The sequence below is a fragment of the Histoplasma capsulatum genome, genomic scaffold, assembly GCF_000149585.1.
Source record: "Histoplasma capsulatum NAm1 scaffold_10 genomic scaffold, whole genome shotgun sequence".
NCBI classification, from domain to species: domain Eukaryota; kingdom Fungi; phylum Ascomycota; class Eurotiomycetes; order Onygenales; family Ajellomycetaceae; genus Histoplasma; species Histoplasma mississippiense.
In genome coordinates, this window is record NW_001813973.1 from 650,884 (window position 1) to 669,764 (window position 18,881).

Consider the following 18,881-nt stretch of genomic DNA (forward strand, 5'->3'; position numbering starts at 1 on the left):
ACGCAACGACAACTCTCTCACACCCCAAAACTAACAGGGACTTCTTCACCTATGGAAGCACCAGTAAACTTTGATGTATATCCTCGTATAACTAGCTTGCACATGAGGCAAATGCCACATGCTAGTCCTCGAAATTAGTTGCCCATCATGGCGCAGGCAGCTTCAGGGACAGACGCGGCCCAGCGCATTTTCCACGAACTGAAATCCAAGAACGAAGAAACCCGCTCCCGCGCATCATACGAACTCCACGATAATGTCATCGCTGTCTCTAGAGGTTCTACTCCCATCTCTACCCTTTAAACTGCGATCTTATTGACCTGAGGTGGGAGATTTGCTGACGATTCATGCGGTTTGCATCGTATATAGAGCTGCCACCGGATAAGTTCATCGAATATTACAATGCGGTCTCTCAGCGTATCGCCCAACTTGTTGTTACCGGAAATGATGCAAATGAGAAAATTGGCGGGCTTCTTGCTCTCGATAGGTTGATCGACTTTGATGGCGTCGATGCTGCTCAAAAGACCACCCGTTTCGCCAGCTACTTACGAAGTGCACTACGGAGCAACGATAACACAGTCTTAATATATGCAGCGCGCTCACTCGGTCGTCTGGCCAAACCTGGTGGTGCTTTGACTGCGGAGTTAGTGGAAAGCGAAATTCAGTCCGCATTGGAATGGCTACAGTCCGAAAGACAAGAAAATAGGCGGTTTGCTGCGGTCCTAGTCATCCGGGAGCTTGCAAAAGGTTCACCGACTCTTCTCTACGGCTTCGTCCCACAGATATTCGAGCTTATCTGGGTGGCATTGAGAGATCCAAAAGTTCTCATTCGTGAGACCTCTGCCGAAGCCGTTAGCGAGTGTTTTGAAATATTAGCAGCGAGGGATGTCCAGGTCCGTCAACAATGGTTTGGTCGAATTTACGAGGAGACTTTGCAGGGCCTAAGGTCCAGTAATGTTGACTGGATTTATGGCTCGCTTCTCACCTTGAAAGAACTCCTCTTGAAAGGTGCTATGTTCATGAATGAGCATTATCGAAATGCCTGTGAAATAGTCCTACGCCTCAAAGACCACCGTGATCCGAAGATTCGAACACAGGTCGTCCTTACCATCCCCATTCTAGCGTCATATGCGCCTCTGGAATTTACAAATGTATACCTACATAGATTCATGATATATTTACAAGCACAATTAAAGCGGGATAAGGAGCGAAATGCTGCTTTCATTGCCATCGGAAAAATCGCGAATGCCGTGGGTAATTCTATCGGGCAGTTTCTTGATGGGATTATTGTGTATATCCGGGAAGGGTTAACAATGAAAGCGTAAGCTACAACAAACTAGCTGATCTTTGTATTGGCACTCAGCTAATATTCCCTCTAGTCGTAACCGTGCAGCAGTCAATGAAGGTCCGATGTTCGAGTGCATCAGCATGTTATCACTGGCTGTCGGACAAACGCTTAGCAAATACATGGAGGCCTTACTTGACCCAATTTTCGCATGCGGATTAAGCGAGTCTCTTACGCAGGCCTTGGTAGATATGGCGCACTATATACCTCCAATCAAGGCAACAATTCAAGAAAAATTACTTGACATGCTAAGCATAGTCCTGTCGGGCTCTCCATTCCGGCCTCTTGGCTGCCCGGAAAACCGCCCACCTCCAATGCCTTCATTTGCGAAGGACTATGGAGCTTTTCTGCAGGAGCCAACCGACAGTGAAATTGCCCTTGCATTGCACACGCTTGGCAGCTTTGACTTCTCTGGTGAGTTTCAGCGACGACTGTGAACCCCTCAAATTTTTTCAACTTCGAACCTAACTTTTATAGGGCATATTTTGAACGAATTTGTTCGTGACGTTGCTATTAATTTCGTCCATAGGGACAATCCGGAAATCCGGAAAGCGTCTGCGTTAACGTGTTGTCAACTTTTTGTCCACGACCCTATCATTAATCAGACTAGTAGTCACTCGATCCAAGTTGTTAGTGAAGTCATAGATACTCTCCTCTCTGTTGGAGTGGGAGATCCAGATCCAGAAATTCGTCGAATCGTCCTAGAGTCGTTAGATCAGAAATTCGACCGTCATATAGCCAAACCTGAAAATGTTCGATGCCTGTTCCTCGCAGTGAATGACGAAGTATTTTCGGTTCGGGAAGCTGCAATCAGTATTATTGGACGTCTTTCCAGTGTTAATCCGGCATACGTTTTTCCTCCATTAAGGAAATTGTTGGTGAATTTGTTGACTGGACTCAGCTTTGCTACCACATCTCGCCAGAAGGAGGAAAGCGCGCAACTAATCAGCTTGTTTGTTGCGAATGCTACGAAACTCGTCCGATCCTATGTTGACCCCATGGTGAAAGCTTTATTTCCGAAAACAACTGATCCAAATGCTGGAGTTGCATCGACAACTTTGAAAGCCATTGGTGAACTTGCGACAGTCGGTGGTGAGGATATGAAGCAATATTTGCCGCAGCTCATGCCCATTATCCTGGAAGCACTTCAGGATTTATCATCCCAATCTAAGCGAGAAGCAGCATTACGAACACTAGGCCAACTTGCAAGTAATGCTGGTTATGTCATCGAGCCTTATATTGAATATCCAAATCTCCTCGCTGTCCTGATTAACATTATAAAAACCGAACAAACTGGATCTCTGAGAAAGGAGACTATAAAGTTGCTTGGTATCCTCGGCGCTTTGGATCCATACAAACACCAGCAAATAATTGAATCCTCGCCCGATATCCATCACGTAAATGAAGTCCAAACGGTATCGGACGTTTCCCTTATCATGCAAGGCCTCACCCCCTCTAACGATGAGTATTATCCCACTGTCGTTATTAACACCCTCCTTCAAAATATCCTCAACGAAAGTTCTCTCTCCCAATACCACTCTGCTGTTATCGATGCCATTGTTACCATATTCAAAACCTTGGGGTTGAAATGCGTGCCATTCTTAGGGCAAATTATACCTTCTTTCCTCTCCGTTATTCGAAGTACTCCCACCAGTCGGCTTGAATCTTATTTCAACCAATTAGCAATCATAGTGACCATTGTCAGACAACACATCCGAACCTTTTTGCCAGAAATCATTGAGGTCATCCGTGAATTCTGGGATTGCTCTTACCAAGTCCAAGCCACAATATTATCTCTTGTCGAGGCAATTGCAAAGTCCTTGGAAGGAGAATTCAAGAAATACTTGGCAGGCCTGATCCCGCTTATGCTTGACACCTTAGAGAAGGATAATACACCAAGACGGCAGCCATCAGAAAGAATTTTACACACCTTTTTGATATTTGGGCCGAGCGGGGAGGAATATATGCATCTAATCGTTCCGGCCATTGTTCGTTTATTTGACAAAAATCAAGGTCCTCCGGGAATTCGAAAATCCGCTATTGAGACCTTGGGAAAGCTTTCCCGACAGGTCAACGTGTCCGATTTCGCTTCTCTTATGATACATCCACTGTCAAGGGTGATTGCCGGTGGTGACCGTACCCTACGGCAAACCGCCCTGGATTGTATCTGCACGCTTATATTCCAGCTAGGGCAGGACTTCAACAACTACATCCAGCTCATGAACAAAATTATTCAAACCCATCAAATAAATCATCACAACTACCAAGTTCTTGTTTCAAAATTACAGAAGGGGGATCCACTCCCTCAAGATCTAAACCCTGACGAGCACTATGGAGCGCTTGGTGATGATGCTACGTTCGCCGATGTCGGTCAAAAGAAAATCCTAGTTAATCAGCAACATCTGAAGAATGCATGGGATGCATCTCAAAAATCGACTCGGGAGGACTGGCAAGAATGGATTCGAAGATTTAGTGTTGAGCTCCTGAAGGAATCCCCATCCCACGCTCTTCGGGCTTGTGCTAGTTTAGCTGGAATTTACCAGCCTCTTGCGAAGGATCTTTTTAATGCTGCATTCGTTTCTTAGCTGGAATGAAACTCTATGGCCAGTACCCAGGAAGAACTTGTTCGCTCTATAGACATGGCGCTTACATCCCAGAATATTCCCCCCCGATATCCTACAGATCCTTCTTAATCTTGCAGAATTCATGGAACATGACGACAAGGCATTGCATATCGACATCCGAACCCTCGGCAAGTATGCCGGAAAATGCCACGCCTTCGCCAAAGCTCTTCATTATAAGGAATTGGAATTCGAACAGGATCAAAATTCAGGCGCAGTTGAGGCATTAATCAGCATTAATAATCAACTTCAACAATCAGATGCTGCGATTGGTATTCTTCGTAAAGCTCAGGCGTACAGAGATGTTGAGCTCAAGGAAACGTGGTTCGTCAAGCTACAACGTTGGGAGGAGGCGCTGGCTGCGTATAAGAGGCGCGAGCTTATCGACCCAGATTCATTCGATGTTACAATGGGAAAGATGCGTTGTCTGCATGCACTCGGTGAATGGAAAATGCTTTCTGATCTCGCTCAGGAAAAGTGGAACCAAGCCTCCAATGAACATCGAAAGGCCATGGCGCCTCTTGCTGCGGGCGCGGCCTGGGGCCGTGGCCAATGGGAGCTTATGGACTCATATATCGGAGTAATGAAAGAACAAACTCCTGACCGGTCATTTTTTGGTGCGATTCTGGCTATACATCGCAATCAATTCGACGAAGCGGCGATGTTCATTGAAAAAGCACGAAATGGCCTGGATACTGAACTTTCGGCATTGCTGGGAGAATCTTATAACCGTGCCTATAACGTCGTTGTTCGTGTTCAAATGCTTGCAGAACTCGAAGAAATAATCACATATAAGCAGAACGCTAGTGATCCTGAGAAACAGGAGGCAATGAAAGAAACATGGAATAAACGACTCCTTGGTTGCCAGCAAAACGTCGAGGTATGGCAACGCATGCTCAAAGTAAGAGCCTTAGTCGTATGTCCTCGTGAGAATTTGGATATGTGGATCAAATTTGCGAATTTATGCCGCAAGTCAAATCGCATGGGTCTGGCAGATCGTTCTCTAAGCGCCTTAGAAAGTTGTAAGGGATCAGACCAACCGACGCCACCAGAGGTTATATACGCTCGACTCAAGTATGACTGGACTGCTGGACGCCAAAAAGAGGCACTGCAGATGTTACGGGAATTCACTATTGGGTTGACTGAAGAATTCTCGCGATATAGCTCTGTTCTCATCGCTCATGGTGAGCATGCTTCTTCAGACAGGCCCGGCCTTGTCAATGGCATTACCGACCATCCTGACCTGGCCACTGCACGTCAACATATCGGTGAAATGGGTAAATTTCGACGACTACTGGCAAAAAGCTATTTGAAGCAAGGTGAATGGCAAACAGCACTTCAAAAAGGAGATTGGACTTCAGAAGGAGTACGAGATGTCTTGAATTCGTATTCAGCAGCTACACAATATAATCTTGACTCCTACAAAGCGTGGCACGCCTGGGCATTGACAAATTTTGAGGTTGTAAACGCATTGAGCGCTCAAACAAATCGGGAAACCTTCGTTCCCCATCACATGGTTCTTGAACATGTCATTCCTGCTATTCGAGGTTTTTTCCGCTCTATTTCCTTGTCGTCGACAAGTTCACTGCAAGACACTTTGAGGCTTCTCACCCTTTGGTTCAACCATGGTGGCGATGCCGAAGTAAGCGGTGTGGTCACTGAAGGATTCTCTTCAGTTAGCGTCGATACATGGCTAGAGGTCACACCTCAGCTCATCGCACGTATCAATCAGCCGAATGCACGGGTAAGGGGATCTGTCCATAGATTACTTGCGGAAGTTGGAAAAGCCCACCCACAGGCCCTGGTTTATCCTCTGACTGTAGCAACGAAATCTAACGTTGTGAGACGGTCTCAATCTGCTACGCATATTATGGATAGTATGAGGCAACATAGCCCCAGGCTTGTTGAACAAGCGGAAATTGTCAGTCACGAGTTGATTCGTGTCGCTGTCTTATGGCACGAGCTTTGGCATGAAGGTTTAGAGGAAGCTTCTCGATTGTACTTTGGAGATCATAATGTCGAAGGGATGTTTGCGACATTGGCACCTTTACATGATATGCTTGATAAGGGTGCCGAAACGCTTAGGGAAGTTTCCTTTGCTCAGGCATTTGGCCGTGACCTTGCAGAGGCCAAGCATTTTTGCATTCTTTACCGCGAATCAGGAGTTATAGGTGATCTCAACCAGGCCTGGGATCTATACTACACTGTCTTCCGGAAAATTGCTCGTCAGCTCCCTCAGCTGTCTACTCTAGACCTGAAATACGTCTCCCCTAAACTTAAGGACGCCGTTGACCTTGAGTTGGCTGTTCCTGGCACGTACCAGAGCGGTAAGCCTGTGATTAGAATCATGAGCTTCGATCCAGTGTCCACCGTGATGCAGACCAAGAAACGACCCCGCAAAATGACATTGAAAGGTAGCGACGGAAATTCATATATGTACGTCCTCAAGGGCCACGAGGACATCCGGCAAGATGAGCGTGTCATGCAACTTTTCGGACTTGTAAATACCCTCCTTGATCATGACAGTGAAAGCTTCAAGCGCCATCTCACAATTCAACGCTTCCCCGCTATTCCACTATCGCAGAACTCTGGCTTAATTGGGTGGGTTTGCAACACTGACACATTGCACGCTCTGATCAAAGAATACCGTGAAAGCCGACGGATTCTAGTTAATATAGAGCATCGTATTATGCTACAAATGGCCCCAGATTATGACAACTTAACGCTTATGCAAAAGGTTGAAGTATTTGGATATGCCATGGACAACACGACTGGGAAAGATCTATACCGAGTCCTTTGGCTCAAAAGCAAGAGTTCTGAATCTTGGCTTGAGAGACGAACGAACTATACCAGGTCGCTTGGAGTTATGTCCATGGTTGGATATATTCTCGGCTTGGGCGACCGTCACCCGTCAAATCTTTTACTCGATCGCATTACCGGCAAAATCGTGCATATTGATTTCGGCGACTGCTTCGAAATTGCGATGCATCGTGAAAAATATCCTGAACGTGTTCCATTCCGTCTTACCCGAATGCTCACCTTTGCTATGGAGGTTAGCAATATCGAGGGTAGTTATCACATCACCTGTGAGGCTGTAATGCGAGTCATCCGAGAAAACAAGGAGTCTTTGATGGCCGTATTGGAAGCGGTAAGTATCATGCTCGCACCTCTGCAACTCTTATCAAGCAGCCTCAATTACTAACTCCCATCCGTAGTTCATCCACGATCCCCTCATAAACTGGCGCCTAGGCGCTCGGGAATCACCCGCTCGACCATCCTTCCCCACGGACCGCCGCCAAGCTATCGCCGACGAAATAAGCGTCGAACATCCTGTGCAACCCAGCAATTTCTCCAGACGACGCCCATCGATTCTTGAAGGAGGCATCCTTGACGCGCAGCAGGGCGTGCCCAATGAAGCACGGGAAGTGCAGAATGCACGAGCTCTCCAGGTTCTTTCGCGAGTGAAGGAGAAGCTAACGGGACGCGATTTCAAATCGACAGAGGAGCTGAATGTTTCCGACCAGGTGGATAAGTTGTTAGTCCAAGCTACGAGTGTGGAAAATCTTTGCCAACATTACATTGGGTGGTGTAGCTTTTGGTGATTTTGTCTTTTTTCTTATTTTTCCTCTATGCGGATTAACGCACAAGGTACGTGCCTACGGGGTGCGGGCTACGCTTGCAGAATTTTTTCTGTTCCCTCTCTGTTTTTTTTAAATTTCATTATTTGTTGTAACGCAGCATGTTTGAATGTTTGCATTTTCTTTTTTTCTCATAAATTTGCTGTGATCTATCATTTATTTGCCTGAATTCGATATTTCATCAAGTCGACTCCGACGGTTTTACTGTATTTAGCTTGACAATGATACCCCTTTTTCCAAGATTGACCAAGCAACGATGATGATCAAATGTTGCACCGTCCGTAATGACGTCATCTCCAACCCTGCAAAACAACTTTATTGTAGAGAGATTATTCCACAACCACCCCGGTATTTTGATTCTCCGGTTAGCGAAGCATGCTTCATATCAAACTCAGAAGCTGCGTAATCCATTATATGCCCATATATGCCTAACGAGAGTGATAGAATGCAATTATTATGATGTATGAGGAATAGTTGAGGATGTGGTGTTCCCTGAAGGGGGTTCCCTTTGCAGTTAAAGGTGGGAACAATTTTCCAAAACTTCAATACATGGCACTAGGAAGGAATAAATTAAATGAAAAGCGTATACTAAGAAAAAAATTACAATATATATATATATATATTTATACTGGTAACTCACGTAAATATGCAATGATACAACGGACCTTCCTCATCCATAATACATGCAATTTAATCCGCAGCAGCAGCAGCCGGCGCCTTCTTCCCCTTCTTCTTCACACCAGCCGTCTCGACCAGGTCCACAAACCCATCACCCCGCAACCACGCAAAAATCTTCCTCAAACCCGCTCCATCAACCGCACCGGGATTCTTCTCCAACAGCACCCCAATAAGCGCCCACGATGCAACAAAGACGAATAGATCACCTCCCTTCCCGCCGCGCCATACTCCGCGCTTCGTCCCAACTTTCCAAGCAGAGTCAACCGCAATACGGAAGAAATAGAGGAACATGGACCGATTACCATTGCCAGCGAAGGCAAATGGTAACCCAGCCAGTGCTCCACTGAGGTAAAAGCGCTGTGTGGGTAACAACGAACAAGGTAGGAAGGAGTTGAACAGGCACACACTGCCCCACGCTGTCCCTAAGGCTGTGGAAAGGATGGCGGTTCTGGAGAGGATTTTCATGCAGACACCGTTGATGGCAAGAATTGGTTGGTGGATGAAAGTTTTGAATTTCAAGAGGGAGAGGATTAAATATACCTTTGTGAGGAAGCGCGCGAGGAGGGGGATTGAGAGGAGGTATTGGTGGAGGGAGGCGGTTAGGCACGAGGGGGATTTAGAGTGGAGGAGTGCACAGGATAAAGAAGAGATTGAGGGGTGGGCGGAGGATGTTACGGCGGATATGGATTGCAGGGAATCCGGAAGGGTTTTTGGATTTGATGGGTGGAGGATTGGCGAGATGAAGGCACTGTTATAAGGGTACGATTTAGGTTAATAAAAAAAGGAACTTTTCAATTTGATGGGTATAGACGGGGGGACTCACGGCCATTTCAATTCGGAAATTTTAGCTAGAGAATCCACAGTTTCATATTGGTCTATCCAGTGGCGGTCCGAAGGGTAGCTCCCTGGTCGAGGGGGAATGTGGCCTGGAGTAAAATTGAGGATAAAGTCACCGAACCACTAAAACGAACAGTCAGCCTTCTTGTTTTCACCGATCAACATAAAGGGATATTGATATCTAGATTCCCGAGTATACCTTCGGCTCGGCCTCGCGATCAAAAACAAACGCGTGGAACAGTTGGGCCAAGGAAACCGGCATCAACAACCAACTTCCAAACCACCACGGCCGGTTCTTGAACCATCCATTGGCGTCCAATTCATTAAACAAAAATTCCAAGCTTCGGGTTGACATGTAAATAGCTAGCGTGAGGCGAAGTTGGCTTTGTGGGTAAGCACCCAGAGCAAAGCCTGCCAGGCTGGAACCAATCGCAGGCGCATATTTAGATGTCAAGGCTCGAGAGATTCGAGGATTACGTTCACGGAATGGGCGAGCACCATCCATTCGTAGGTTTGCGCGCAATCGGGAAAAAAAACGGCGCAAGAGGCGGTGCAAGAGGAGAGTCAGAGATAGGGCAGCTGACAGTCGAAGTGCTGGAGAATGGCGGAGGGTACCTTTCGTAGTTTTACTGTCGTTTTTTGGCAAAAGATCAGTTCACTTTCATCCTGCCAGTTCACAGTTGATTGTAGTAAGAGACCTACACGGCGTTTTGCGTCTTCCTCGATGCCAGCTTTTGTGATATATAAATGAAGAGTTTCATGCCAGCTCCGGTGGCCAGGAGGACACGGAGCGAAGCGCGGAGAGCAGCCTCATTGTATTTATTCTGAGATTTGACAACTTCTCTAAACGCGGCTGGCTCCAAGATCCGATCCTGAACGCCAGGAGGTAGCCACTTGATGAACTTCTCGTGTAGTGATTTGTACTCTGATGCGGAGAGCGATATGCGCAGAGCGTTACAGATGATGGGATGGGGGGGTTTCGGGGAGCTTGGAGGAGGCGAGGATTCAGGAGGAGAAGTCATCACTGGTATTATTGTGCCACTAGCTACGACTCTTCTGAGTGCAGACTGACTGACAGGGTTTGCAGCTGGGGTGATGAGAATTCCCAGGAGTCGCGGGCAGGTTACTTTCAAGATATCCAGGGTTGACGGCGATGGAGCAAAATAACCTTGGCGCATATAGCTAGATTTATTGCTAGTATCCAAACTAGCATGATGCACGAACAATGGCTACTAAGAAAGGAATGAAACAATAGATGATTTGATGTTGGTACATATTAAGAATTCTCAGATATTGCACACATTAATATTACTAGCAAGTTTCAATCCATTTCTCAGAGCCACTGCATACTAGTATCTTTGCTCTTGCTAGTCCGTAGTTACATACAGCCAAGCTACATGAAAAAAAAAAAAAAAAAAAAAACCATTTAGAGCGCGAATCCATCTTTCTGATCATCAAGAGAGCAATTCCCATTGTCGAAGACATCAATCTCAATGCAGAATTCCGCTCCGCTCTCCGCCAAGGACATCAAATTAGATTTCATACTAGGTAGCTCCGTTATTGGGGAGCCAAAGGAAACATAGTCTCAATGTTTAACTGTCAAAACCCCCGTACACTGATGCCACGTAACCCCACCTATTTACGCAGTGGTGCGCCCGCTAGATAGTTACAATCGACCAACCTTCCACCTACATCACATATTGCGCCGGACGTAATGCTTGCGAAAGCAAAACAGTACCAAGACTCGGGGAACATATAAAAGTTTAACCCAAGATTCCAATGTCAGGACTCCGCTTTTCGTCGTCTCTTTCGAATGTGTGGCCTACGTTATCAGCTCTAGCGCACCTTGCAGAATCAATAAGATATAACTACCACTTGCATTCTTGATTCAGGGTCCGGCAGTTCGAACATGATCCATTGCTTGTCGGTAAATCGCAACGAATCAAATGTTACCGTCCAGGCAAGGAATAACGGGGAACATGCCCATGCCTTTTTTGATGTGACAATGCGTACAAGCCTTGGGCCCCTGCCGTTCGCAAGGCGTGCCATGCAAGTCTCCATCATCTGTCATGGGGGTTACTGCTCAGTGTCTCTACTTCTCTGTTACTTCAGCGGTCATTGAAACAGCAGTTGAGTGAGAGCTAAATAATGTAGCTCTTGGTCTATGTGGGGTTGATTGAGTGGCGGGTCGTGTTTTATAATTTAAAATGCAAGGCCCCACGAGTTGGTTACCTGGGGATGTAATTGATTATTGATAGCTCGACAATTGATGTGAGTGTATATTAATATACAGGATTTATCTTCCAAAAATATTGATGTTTTGCAGGGGAAAAAAAGGCTTCCTCACTCAACTCATACTACTGATCACTGCTGTTTCTTCATTTACAAAGGAAGGTAAGCGTTTCATTTTGTGAATCATTAAACTTAATAACGACTGTTTTGTGAAAAATAACCATATATTCAAATGATCGTGGTTGAGCGTGTTACAAGCTAGATGTAAATATGTAATAAGGCTACAACATACACATCGCAATTTAGATGTATTTTACAGTCAATGATAGTTGAATAAAATATTCATGTGTTACTAACTAGTACATATAACTAGGACAGACGATGTATTATAGATTAATTTCAAGCAAAACGTAAATTTGCAAATTTGTATTGATAGTTAGTTATCTCTCAAGTGGTTGACGCTCTTTCATCGGAGAAGTTCACCCCTTCGCTGCTGCAGCTAGTGAAAAATTTTCGAGATGACTCACAGAACCCCAGACCACTCGTCAAATCAATCCTCGGGAATACGAGGATATATAAATATCGAGCTGGCAGGCAAGCCTCAAAATGTTCTCCGTTCTCCCCTCTCCAAACAAGTGAACAAAAACGAGGCCTGCGTTCCTGGAAGCTCCAAGTCCGACGACTACCTGCTCTCAGAATGGCGAATCCAACCAATGCAGAAGCCCTCACGGCCTGGGACTTGAATGCCAGCTTCTGGGACCAGCATATGGGCTACGAAGGCAACGATTATTACAGAATCGTGGAACTCCCTTCGCTTGAGCGCACGGCAGCCGTGAAACCCGGCGATAGGGCGTTGGACCTTGCGACAGGAAACGGGCTTGTCGCGCGCTGGCTAGCGTCGAAGGGTGCTCGTGTCATTGCAACAGATGGCAGCCAGGCCATGATCGATCATGCAAAACAAAGAAGCACAAATGCTAATGGAGAAAATGTCAACTCCATATCGTACCAAATCTTGGATGCCCCGAGCACACAGAGCTTCGAAAATTTCATCGCAAAGGAGACAGCGGAAGTAGGACTGGGTATTTTTCATGATATTGCCCCACGCACCGCCCATGCCTACAACCCTTCTCCCTCATCCGTCAACTGGAGGTAGTGAACTAATAGGAATTCTTCTCTACTTCTCTATATGGGATAGGAGGGCCCATTCGATATCGTCGTAATGAACATGGCCATCATGGATATCGCTACTCTTGAACCATTAGCAGCTGCTCTACCAAAACTACTGAAGCAAAATACTGGACGGTAGGTGATTATTTTTCCTAGGAGGCGACTATCTTTAAGCGAGGATGGAGTGATGCGTGGAGGTCCCTTCGAGATTGGTTTTTTTTTTTTTTTTTTTTTTTTTTTTTCTGGAGTGACTTGTATGTGACTCTGGCTTCTAGATTTGTTGCAACGCTCCTCCATCCCCTCATCACCGCTGGATCCACGCGCGTGCTCGAATACGGGGATAGCCGGGAAACAGGACGCGAGGAGGAGCATGTCAGCCTAAAGATAACCACATACCTCCATTCTCCCGCTCCGATGAAGGCGGAAGCGATCAAAGGCCAGCCTTTTTATCAGGTATATATTGCATGTTGCATGTTGTGTTATTTGACTTGACGGAATGAAAACCATATTATCATATGCTTCTATCATGCATGCATCCGTCTCATTTTCGCTAATCATCATACTCCGTTGAATTCTAAAAGTACACGTTCCACCGTCCCATACACGAGGTTTTATCCCCTTTTCTCCGTTCAGGATTAGTTCTGGACGCGTTCGAGGAACCGAATTTCGATCCGGAATACAACAATAGCAGGCAAATTGATCCAAGATCTCTGCGGTATGTCACCGAAATTCCCAAAATCCTCGCATTCAGGATGAGGACCATTGGCTACTGAACATTGACACCCGTGGCAACTGCCCTATGTACTTTTCCGCGCTGGACATCCTGCGACAAACGGAAATCAGAAGTCCAGTTAGTGAGTTAGTGAGCATGGGAAACAGTTCTGTTCAACTGATCCTCTTTTTGAGTTTTCTGTTGTTGGGTATTGTTTAGAGAGTGGACGAACACAGCGCGTTGCTCTCTGCGTATGCCTTGTTATTTTTATCTTTCAAAAATAAAAGCTAGCCTAAAACAAAACGGCGGCGCGTGAAGATCCATTAGCGGTTTGGTAAGACTTGTGGAGAAGTTTTTCTGTGTCTACCCAGTAAATAATCCCTGAAAATCGTCAACCAAACAGCCTCACCATATATCTTAATAAGTTCGGCTAAACTGGGTTCTAATAATAAATTTCATTCAACTCTCCAACTTCAACCTTGGGCAAGGGGGTAGTTATATCCTTGATAAAAATAACCATATATCTCACGGAGCGCTGGAATGTCCGGGACCTTGTCAGGTCTACGTTTAGGGAGCACTGAGGACTAGAAACTCAGGCGGCGGCGGTGGGAGAGCAAAAGAACTTGAACTTCATCCCCCATTGTAACTCACAGTCACACAAGCTCAAGGCCATGGCCATGGCAAAAATAGGTAGACCCTTTAACGGGTCGTTTCAACTACCGATCAAGCAAGCAAGCACGGTGGTCCTTGCTTGGTCCATGGATTTGCTGTTTTGGACTCTGTCATCGTTCACCGTCGTGAACCTGTGGCAGGGGCTGATGATATCAGATATGAGAGAAAGATAGGGATACTCAACTTTAAGCGATAGCAACAAAGATCAGTGAAATTTGAACAGTCCCGTAAGGTCTTAACCCATTCATACTCCGGGTTGTGCGGGAGGCGGAGCGGGCAGAGAGGTCAGAGAGGCCGGATGTAGGAGCTCATTCAATCTTGGTTTGGGGAGATGGAAAGGCAATAATAGTAAATACTATTCAATGATTTTTAGGTGAGCTGGTTCATTCGTCCAGTTTGCATCCATCCTCTGGCAACTTTGCAACAGGCAGCAAAATCAGGCTAATATTGTTGTTTGTTCTGTTACAGTCCTGGGAAGGACATCCATGGATAGTATCAACGGCGCGACATTGAAAGCATGTAGGAATGAGGGAAGTTGCTTTTTAGATTCAACCAGGCTATTCAATTCCTTGTACTCCAAAACACCCAAATCGTTGACCCCTTTTACGTCAATTATATGAACCACCCTAGTTCCTACAAAAGAACAAAAAGGGCGAAACCACAATATCTAAAGTTGCACTTAAATTGAGTGTAGTAACAACCATTCATAGGTCCCAAGCAACCGTTATCAAATGACAAGTACTATCTAACCATCCAAACTGAAAAGCCACCGCCCGCCCCGTCGCTGCCCCGGCAAAGACCGAGAGATAAGAATAAAATCCAAAGAATAAAATGACAGAAACTAGACAGCTTTGCTGGTAAGGGCTATCTTACTAGTATGTACCACAGAAGCTCCCCGATAGCAAGACAAGAACACTACCGAACGGATGAAGCGACGACAAAGATAGCCGGACCAAAAATAGGAAAGAAAAATAATAGAAAGAGAGAGAAGGCGAAATATGCGTACGGCTGACGTAGGGCTGTCTAACGAATAGGGAAACAGGAAGGGACTGGATTGGACTGTCTTTCTAATCCATTCTGTCTGGAATGTAATTGGATACGGGATAGGCATTTTGGGGGTGGAAAGAAAAGAGAAATATTTGTCAGATCCATAGTAACCTTTGAAGGTATTATCTCGGAAAACGGTACAATGCATAAAAACGCGAGCCACAGAAGCAGGGTATATTTTGCAGCTTTGTAGTTGTGGCACCACAACCTCACAGCCTGAGAATAAAACAATGAAGGGAAGAAGGTGACACCAAAGTAGAAAGCAAGGGTGTGACATATTAAGTACCGAAAGTTACATTGCCCTGTAGCTTCAAGAGATCTCTCCTTTTTTGGCTTGATCTCAATTACCTCAGGCGCGTCAAGCCCCACCCATGTTTTGCGAATTGATGGGCTGCTGTTCGGGATACCAACGATATCCAGAATCTCCTCTCGCCAACCGATTGGGTCGGTTGCTTGAATTGTCAGTTGAGAGTTGCTGCCAGAAGCGGTCTCATTCTTCTTTTTGACAGTCCGGACAGCCCGAATCCGACGCCGTTCGCGCTCAAATATAATGTCCTCCGCCATGCTCACAGTAAGGACTCCCTTAACTTTCATGGCATTAAAAAGTTTCCTCAATATTTTGAACGGAACGGCCAAGAATATCACTGACATGACCCGTTCCTCTCTCCTAAATTTGCAGCTGTTGGCATCAGCAAAACTACCAAATGTCAATGTGGATACCTCTCTGATATAGCGCATGGACGGCGTTTTCCCAGAAGAGAGCCTGTCAAGCAACTCTTGTGAGTGCGCGTCAGGATCAAGTTGAAAATTTCGAGGAAAATTTTCAATGATGAAGCCAATCGCCTCATCAAGGATCCGCGGCGCCCACACATCCTTCAACTCCCAATTAAGTGTGTAAGGACATCCATGGAGATTACGTCCGTTCACAAAATCGCTCTCCGCAATCCTTTCGCTGCTGTTGGGTAGAAATGTAGCTGGTTCACGATTCGCATGAAGGCAACTAACTGGCGAAATCATAAAATCCGAAAATGAAATCCCAAATTGAAAAATAACTTCCAAGTTATCCCAGGAGATCGCGTTTGTAGCAAGGCGGACTGCTCGACGAAGAATTTTACTCTCTGCCACGAAAGCAGCTGATGCAACGTAACATAGAGCAAATTTCATTTTTTCAACCCCATAACGCGTTTTAGAGCACTGGTCCTGATGTTCGCCATTGCTGTTGTCAACGGCTTGTGTGAGGTCATTGTCTAGCTGCTCCTCAACTAGCAATGGAAAACCATAGAAATGCTGCAGCGCCATACCGAGTGCGAAAGGATGAGAGAAAAAGGGTGCACCTTTTACGTGTATCTCCCTTGAGCATGTAACACCATGCATGCTTTTCACCAACTCCTTGAGATGCGGACTTCTTGAAGCAACCAACGAGTGAAGAGGAAAGGACATGGGTGGGAAATTTTCCGCAGAGGAATTCAGGATCAGTCGACAATCTGCATACTCCCCAGACCTAAACGCTTCGAGAATATAAGTCACAACTGGCTCCAATTCCCCGTCGAAATCGTGCCGGGGCTTGTAGATTTCACGAGAAATAATTGGTCCAGTACATAGCTGGGTCCCTTGCTGGCGTTCTTGCACAGAATTCAGTGAACTACTGTCACTTCGAATTTCTGTTTCTCTGTTTGAATATCCTTCTGCCTTTGATACCTTTTCACACTGTTGATATTGAGCAATGCTGCTTTCAATAGTCTGTGGGTTATTTTCCGTATTGAAAGGACTGACTGGTGCATATTGAGGGCACCCTACTGTTGGTCTATATTGCGGTACGGTTGGTGGGTTATGTGCATCGTTGGGGATCGGAAAACCGTGCATGTACGGCTGGTACATTCTATCACCGCTCTCAAATTTTGCTCCTGGGGGATGCATAAATTGGCTCGGATCCTCCCAAGCGGGAGGACGGCAATATTGAGACGCTTGATAGGATGGCGGGTTAGGAGGAGTTTGCCGTTGTAGTCCCTGATAGCCCGAACAGGTCTCCGATGGGAGGGAAGAGGTGGAATCAGAGTAGCCGCCAAAATAAATCCCGTGGCTCTGAATTACATAGGGATCAGGGGTTCTGGTTTGGAGCATCGATCTGGCCGGGACTCCCATTGAAATTCCGCCAACTGGCATGGAGATATTTTGAGAGCCGTGGCTGGTGGAGCTGTTGGAGTGGTAAGCATGATCTGAATGGTGCGACTCAAAGCTATCCATGTGAGACATATTCTCTGCAGTTCGAAGCACTGTTAGCAATCATAACAGAAACACACAGGCTCCAATCAGCATCCCAATAATGTTACAAACCCACCAATGTCCCCCGTGTATTGGCCGTTAAAGCTTCCCTCCCCAGTTTGGCAACGTCTTGACGATCGAAAAAGATGAGTGCTGTCGACAATAAAGGGCTCGTAATGGCATCCCTGGAACGATTCGCGACTGGGATCAATCAGATTGGTAGCAGCAAACTTCCCCTCTCTTGCATTAGCAGATGCTGCCAACTCTTCCATAGACTTCCTTTGTTCTTCTTCTGCTTGCTTCTTTGCCTTCTTTTTATTCCTATTCTTGCTGCTCTTGTATTGCTTTCTTCTCGAGGCTTGCTTCTTAACCGAACTCTCAGTATCCAATGTAGATTTGTTCTCATCCCCTGTCACCACGTCCGCGAGAGTTGGTTTGTGTGGCTCAGCGGCCATTCTAGAACCATGTATGGATGAGCGGGAAAGTTGTTGAGATGACTCCTTGACATCCGGCCCCATCCTTCATTCCATACTCCTTGGTAGGTTCAGAAACTAATAGCAGTAAACAAATAAGGCTCAAAGCGAGATCAAATAACACAACGAATAAACTATTCCACAAAGGGGTTAAACGCCAAACAAAATATGGTGTGTAAGTAGCTCACACAGCCTTCTGCTACGTTTCCTGAGCTGCGATAGCAAATCCAATATGATAAAGATAAAGAGAAACGGGTTCCTTGGAGAAAGAGGGAGAATGAAAGATAGAACGAAGTCTAGAGAGAGCATCTGTAGACCTGGTTGTTCTGAGTGAGCGTGAAGAAAATATAAATGTCACCTAAGGCAAAGGAAAAGAATAAAACAGTAGGACTAGTACCAGAGAGAGAGGAGAGATGTCCTACCGAAGGAGATAATGGTAGAGATTGAGGTGCGGTCCCACTGCCCGCAACAAGCTATATTGAGGTTTCCCAGGGGATTGCCCGATTGGGAGGCATATGTCAGGTAGTCCGGAGTTACAAATATTCCGCCATCATGATGTTGTTGAGAGATGGCTGACTTACTGAGGTGCGATTGAGGTATGATCCAATAGGGATAATAGGACGAGAATGAATCGTACGAGGAAATGTGCGGTGATTATATCCAACCGATATTACGCATGACGCTGTGCCCACAGTGGTTCAGGGGTAATGTACGAAAGCTGTAGCTGATAAATGTCGTCTGTCTCTCCAACCCTATCAAACCAGCCCAAGTCCTTTTCGTCCGCCACTTTACTTACCTTACTGAGCATCCTAGATGTTATCAATGAAAGGGGAAAGACTGAAAAAAGGGCATGGAAACGTGGGGAGCACAGGAAGTCGAAAAGGCGTGAGTGATTTCAGATAGATCGAGCGGTGAAACGCCGTGTCGTGAATACATCGTATACGCAAAACCAGGAGTGCAGTGGGTGATCGCTTTCCATTCATCTAACGCATGTCAAAGTGAGAGAGGAAACCGGGAAGATATCTCGGTGGGTTTGCTTCACCTGAATAAAACGGGCCCTATTTTTTCCGCGTCTCTCTTCTTCTCTTTCAAAATAGACAAGTCCTTGCATCTTATTATTGTCTTTCCCCTTTTTCGTTTTGGGTTTTGTAATTTCTTTTTATTTTGTTGGTATATCCATGGGTGCCCCTGCCAGGTGGG

General features: G+C 45.9%; 3 protein-coding genes across 3 annotated transcripts; 2 read left to right on the forward strand and 1 right to left on the reverse strand.

Moving 5' to 3' along the window:
• Nucleotides 1–147: 147 nt before the first annotated feature.
• HCAG_08094 (hypothetical protein) lies at nt 148–7,565 on the forward strand (the record flags this gene model as incomplete). Its single annotated transcript, XM_001536935.1, has 7 exons — nt 148–274; nt 367–1,318; nt 1,377–1,756; nt 1,820–3,330; nt 3,412–3,708; nt 4,025–7,111; nt 7,179–7,565. The coding sequence occupies 7 exons, from the start codon at nt 148–150 to the stop codon at nt 7,563–7,565; spliced, it is 6,741 nt and encodes a 2,246-aa protein (XP_001536985.1).
• Nucleotides 7,566–8,291: 726 nt separating this feature from the next.
• HCAG_08095 (conserved hypothetical protein) lies at nt 8,292–10,138 on the reverse strand (the record flags this gene model as incomplete). Its single annotated transcript, XM_001536936.1, has 4 exons — nt 8,292–9,027; nt 9,103–9,239; nt 9,316–9,535; nt 9,819–10,138. 4 exons carry the CDS (start codon nt 10,136–10,138, stop codon nt 8,292–8,294), a joined length of 1,413 nt encoding a protein of 470 aa, XP_001536986.1.
• A 1,907-nt stretch (nt 10,139–12,045) lies between these two features.
• HCAG_08096 (predicted protein) lies at nt 12,046–14,709 on the forward strand (the record flags this gene model as incomplete). Its single annotated transcript, XM_001536937.1, has 8 exons — nt 12,046–12,417; nt 12,544–12,650; nt 12,791–12,968; nt 13,267–13,369; nt 13,447–13,478; nt 13,918–13,981; nt 14,368–14,418; nt 14,666–14,709. 8 exons carry the CDS (start codon nt 12,046–12,048, stop codon nt 14,707–14,709), a joined length of 951 nt encoding a protein of 316 aa, XP_001536987.1.
• Nucleotides 14,710–18,881: the final 4,172 nt, after the last annotated feature.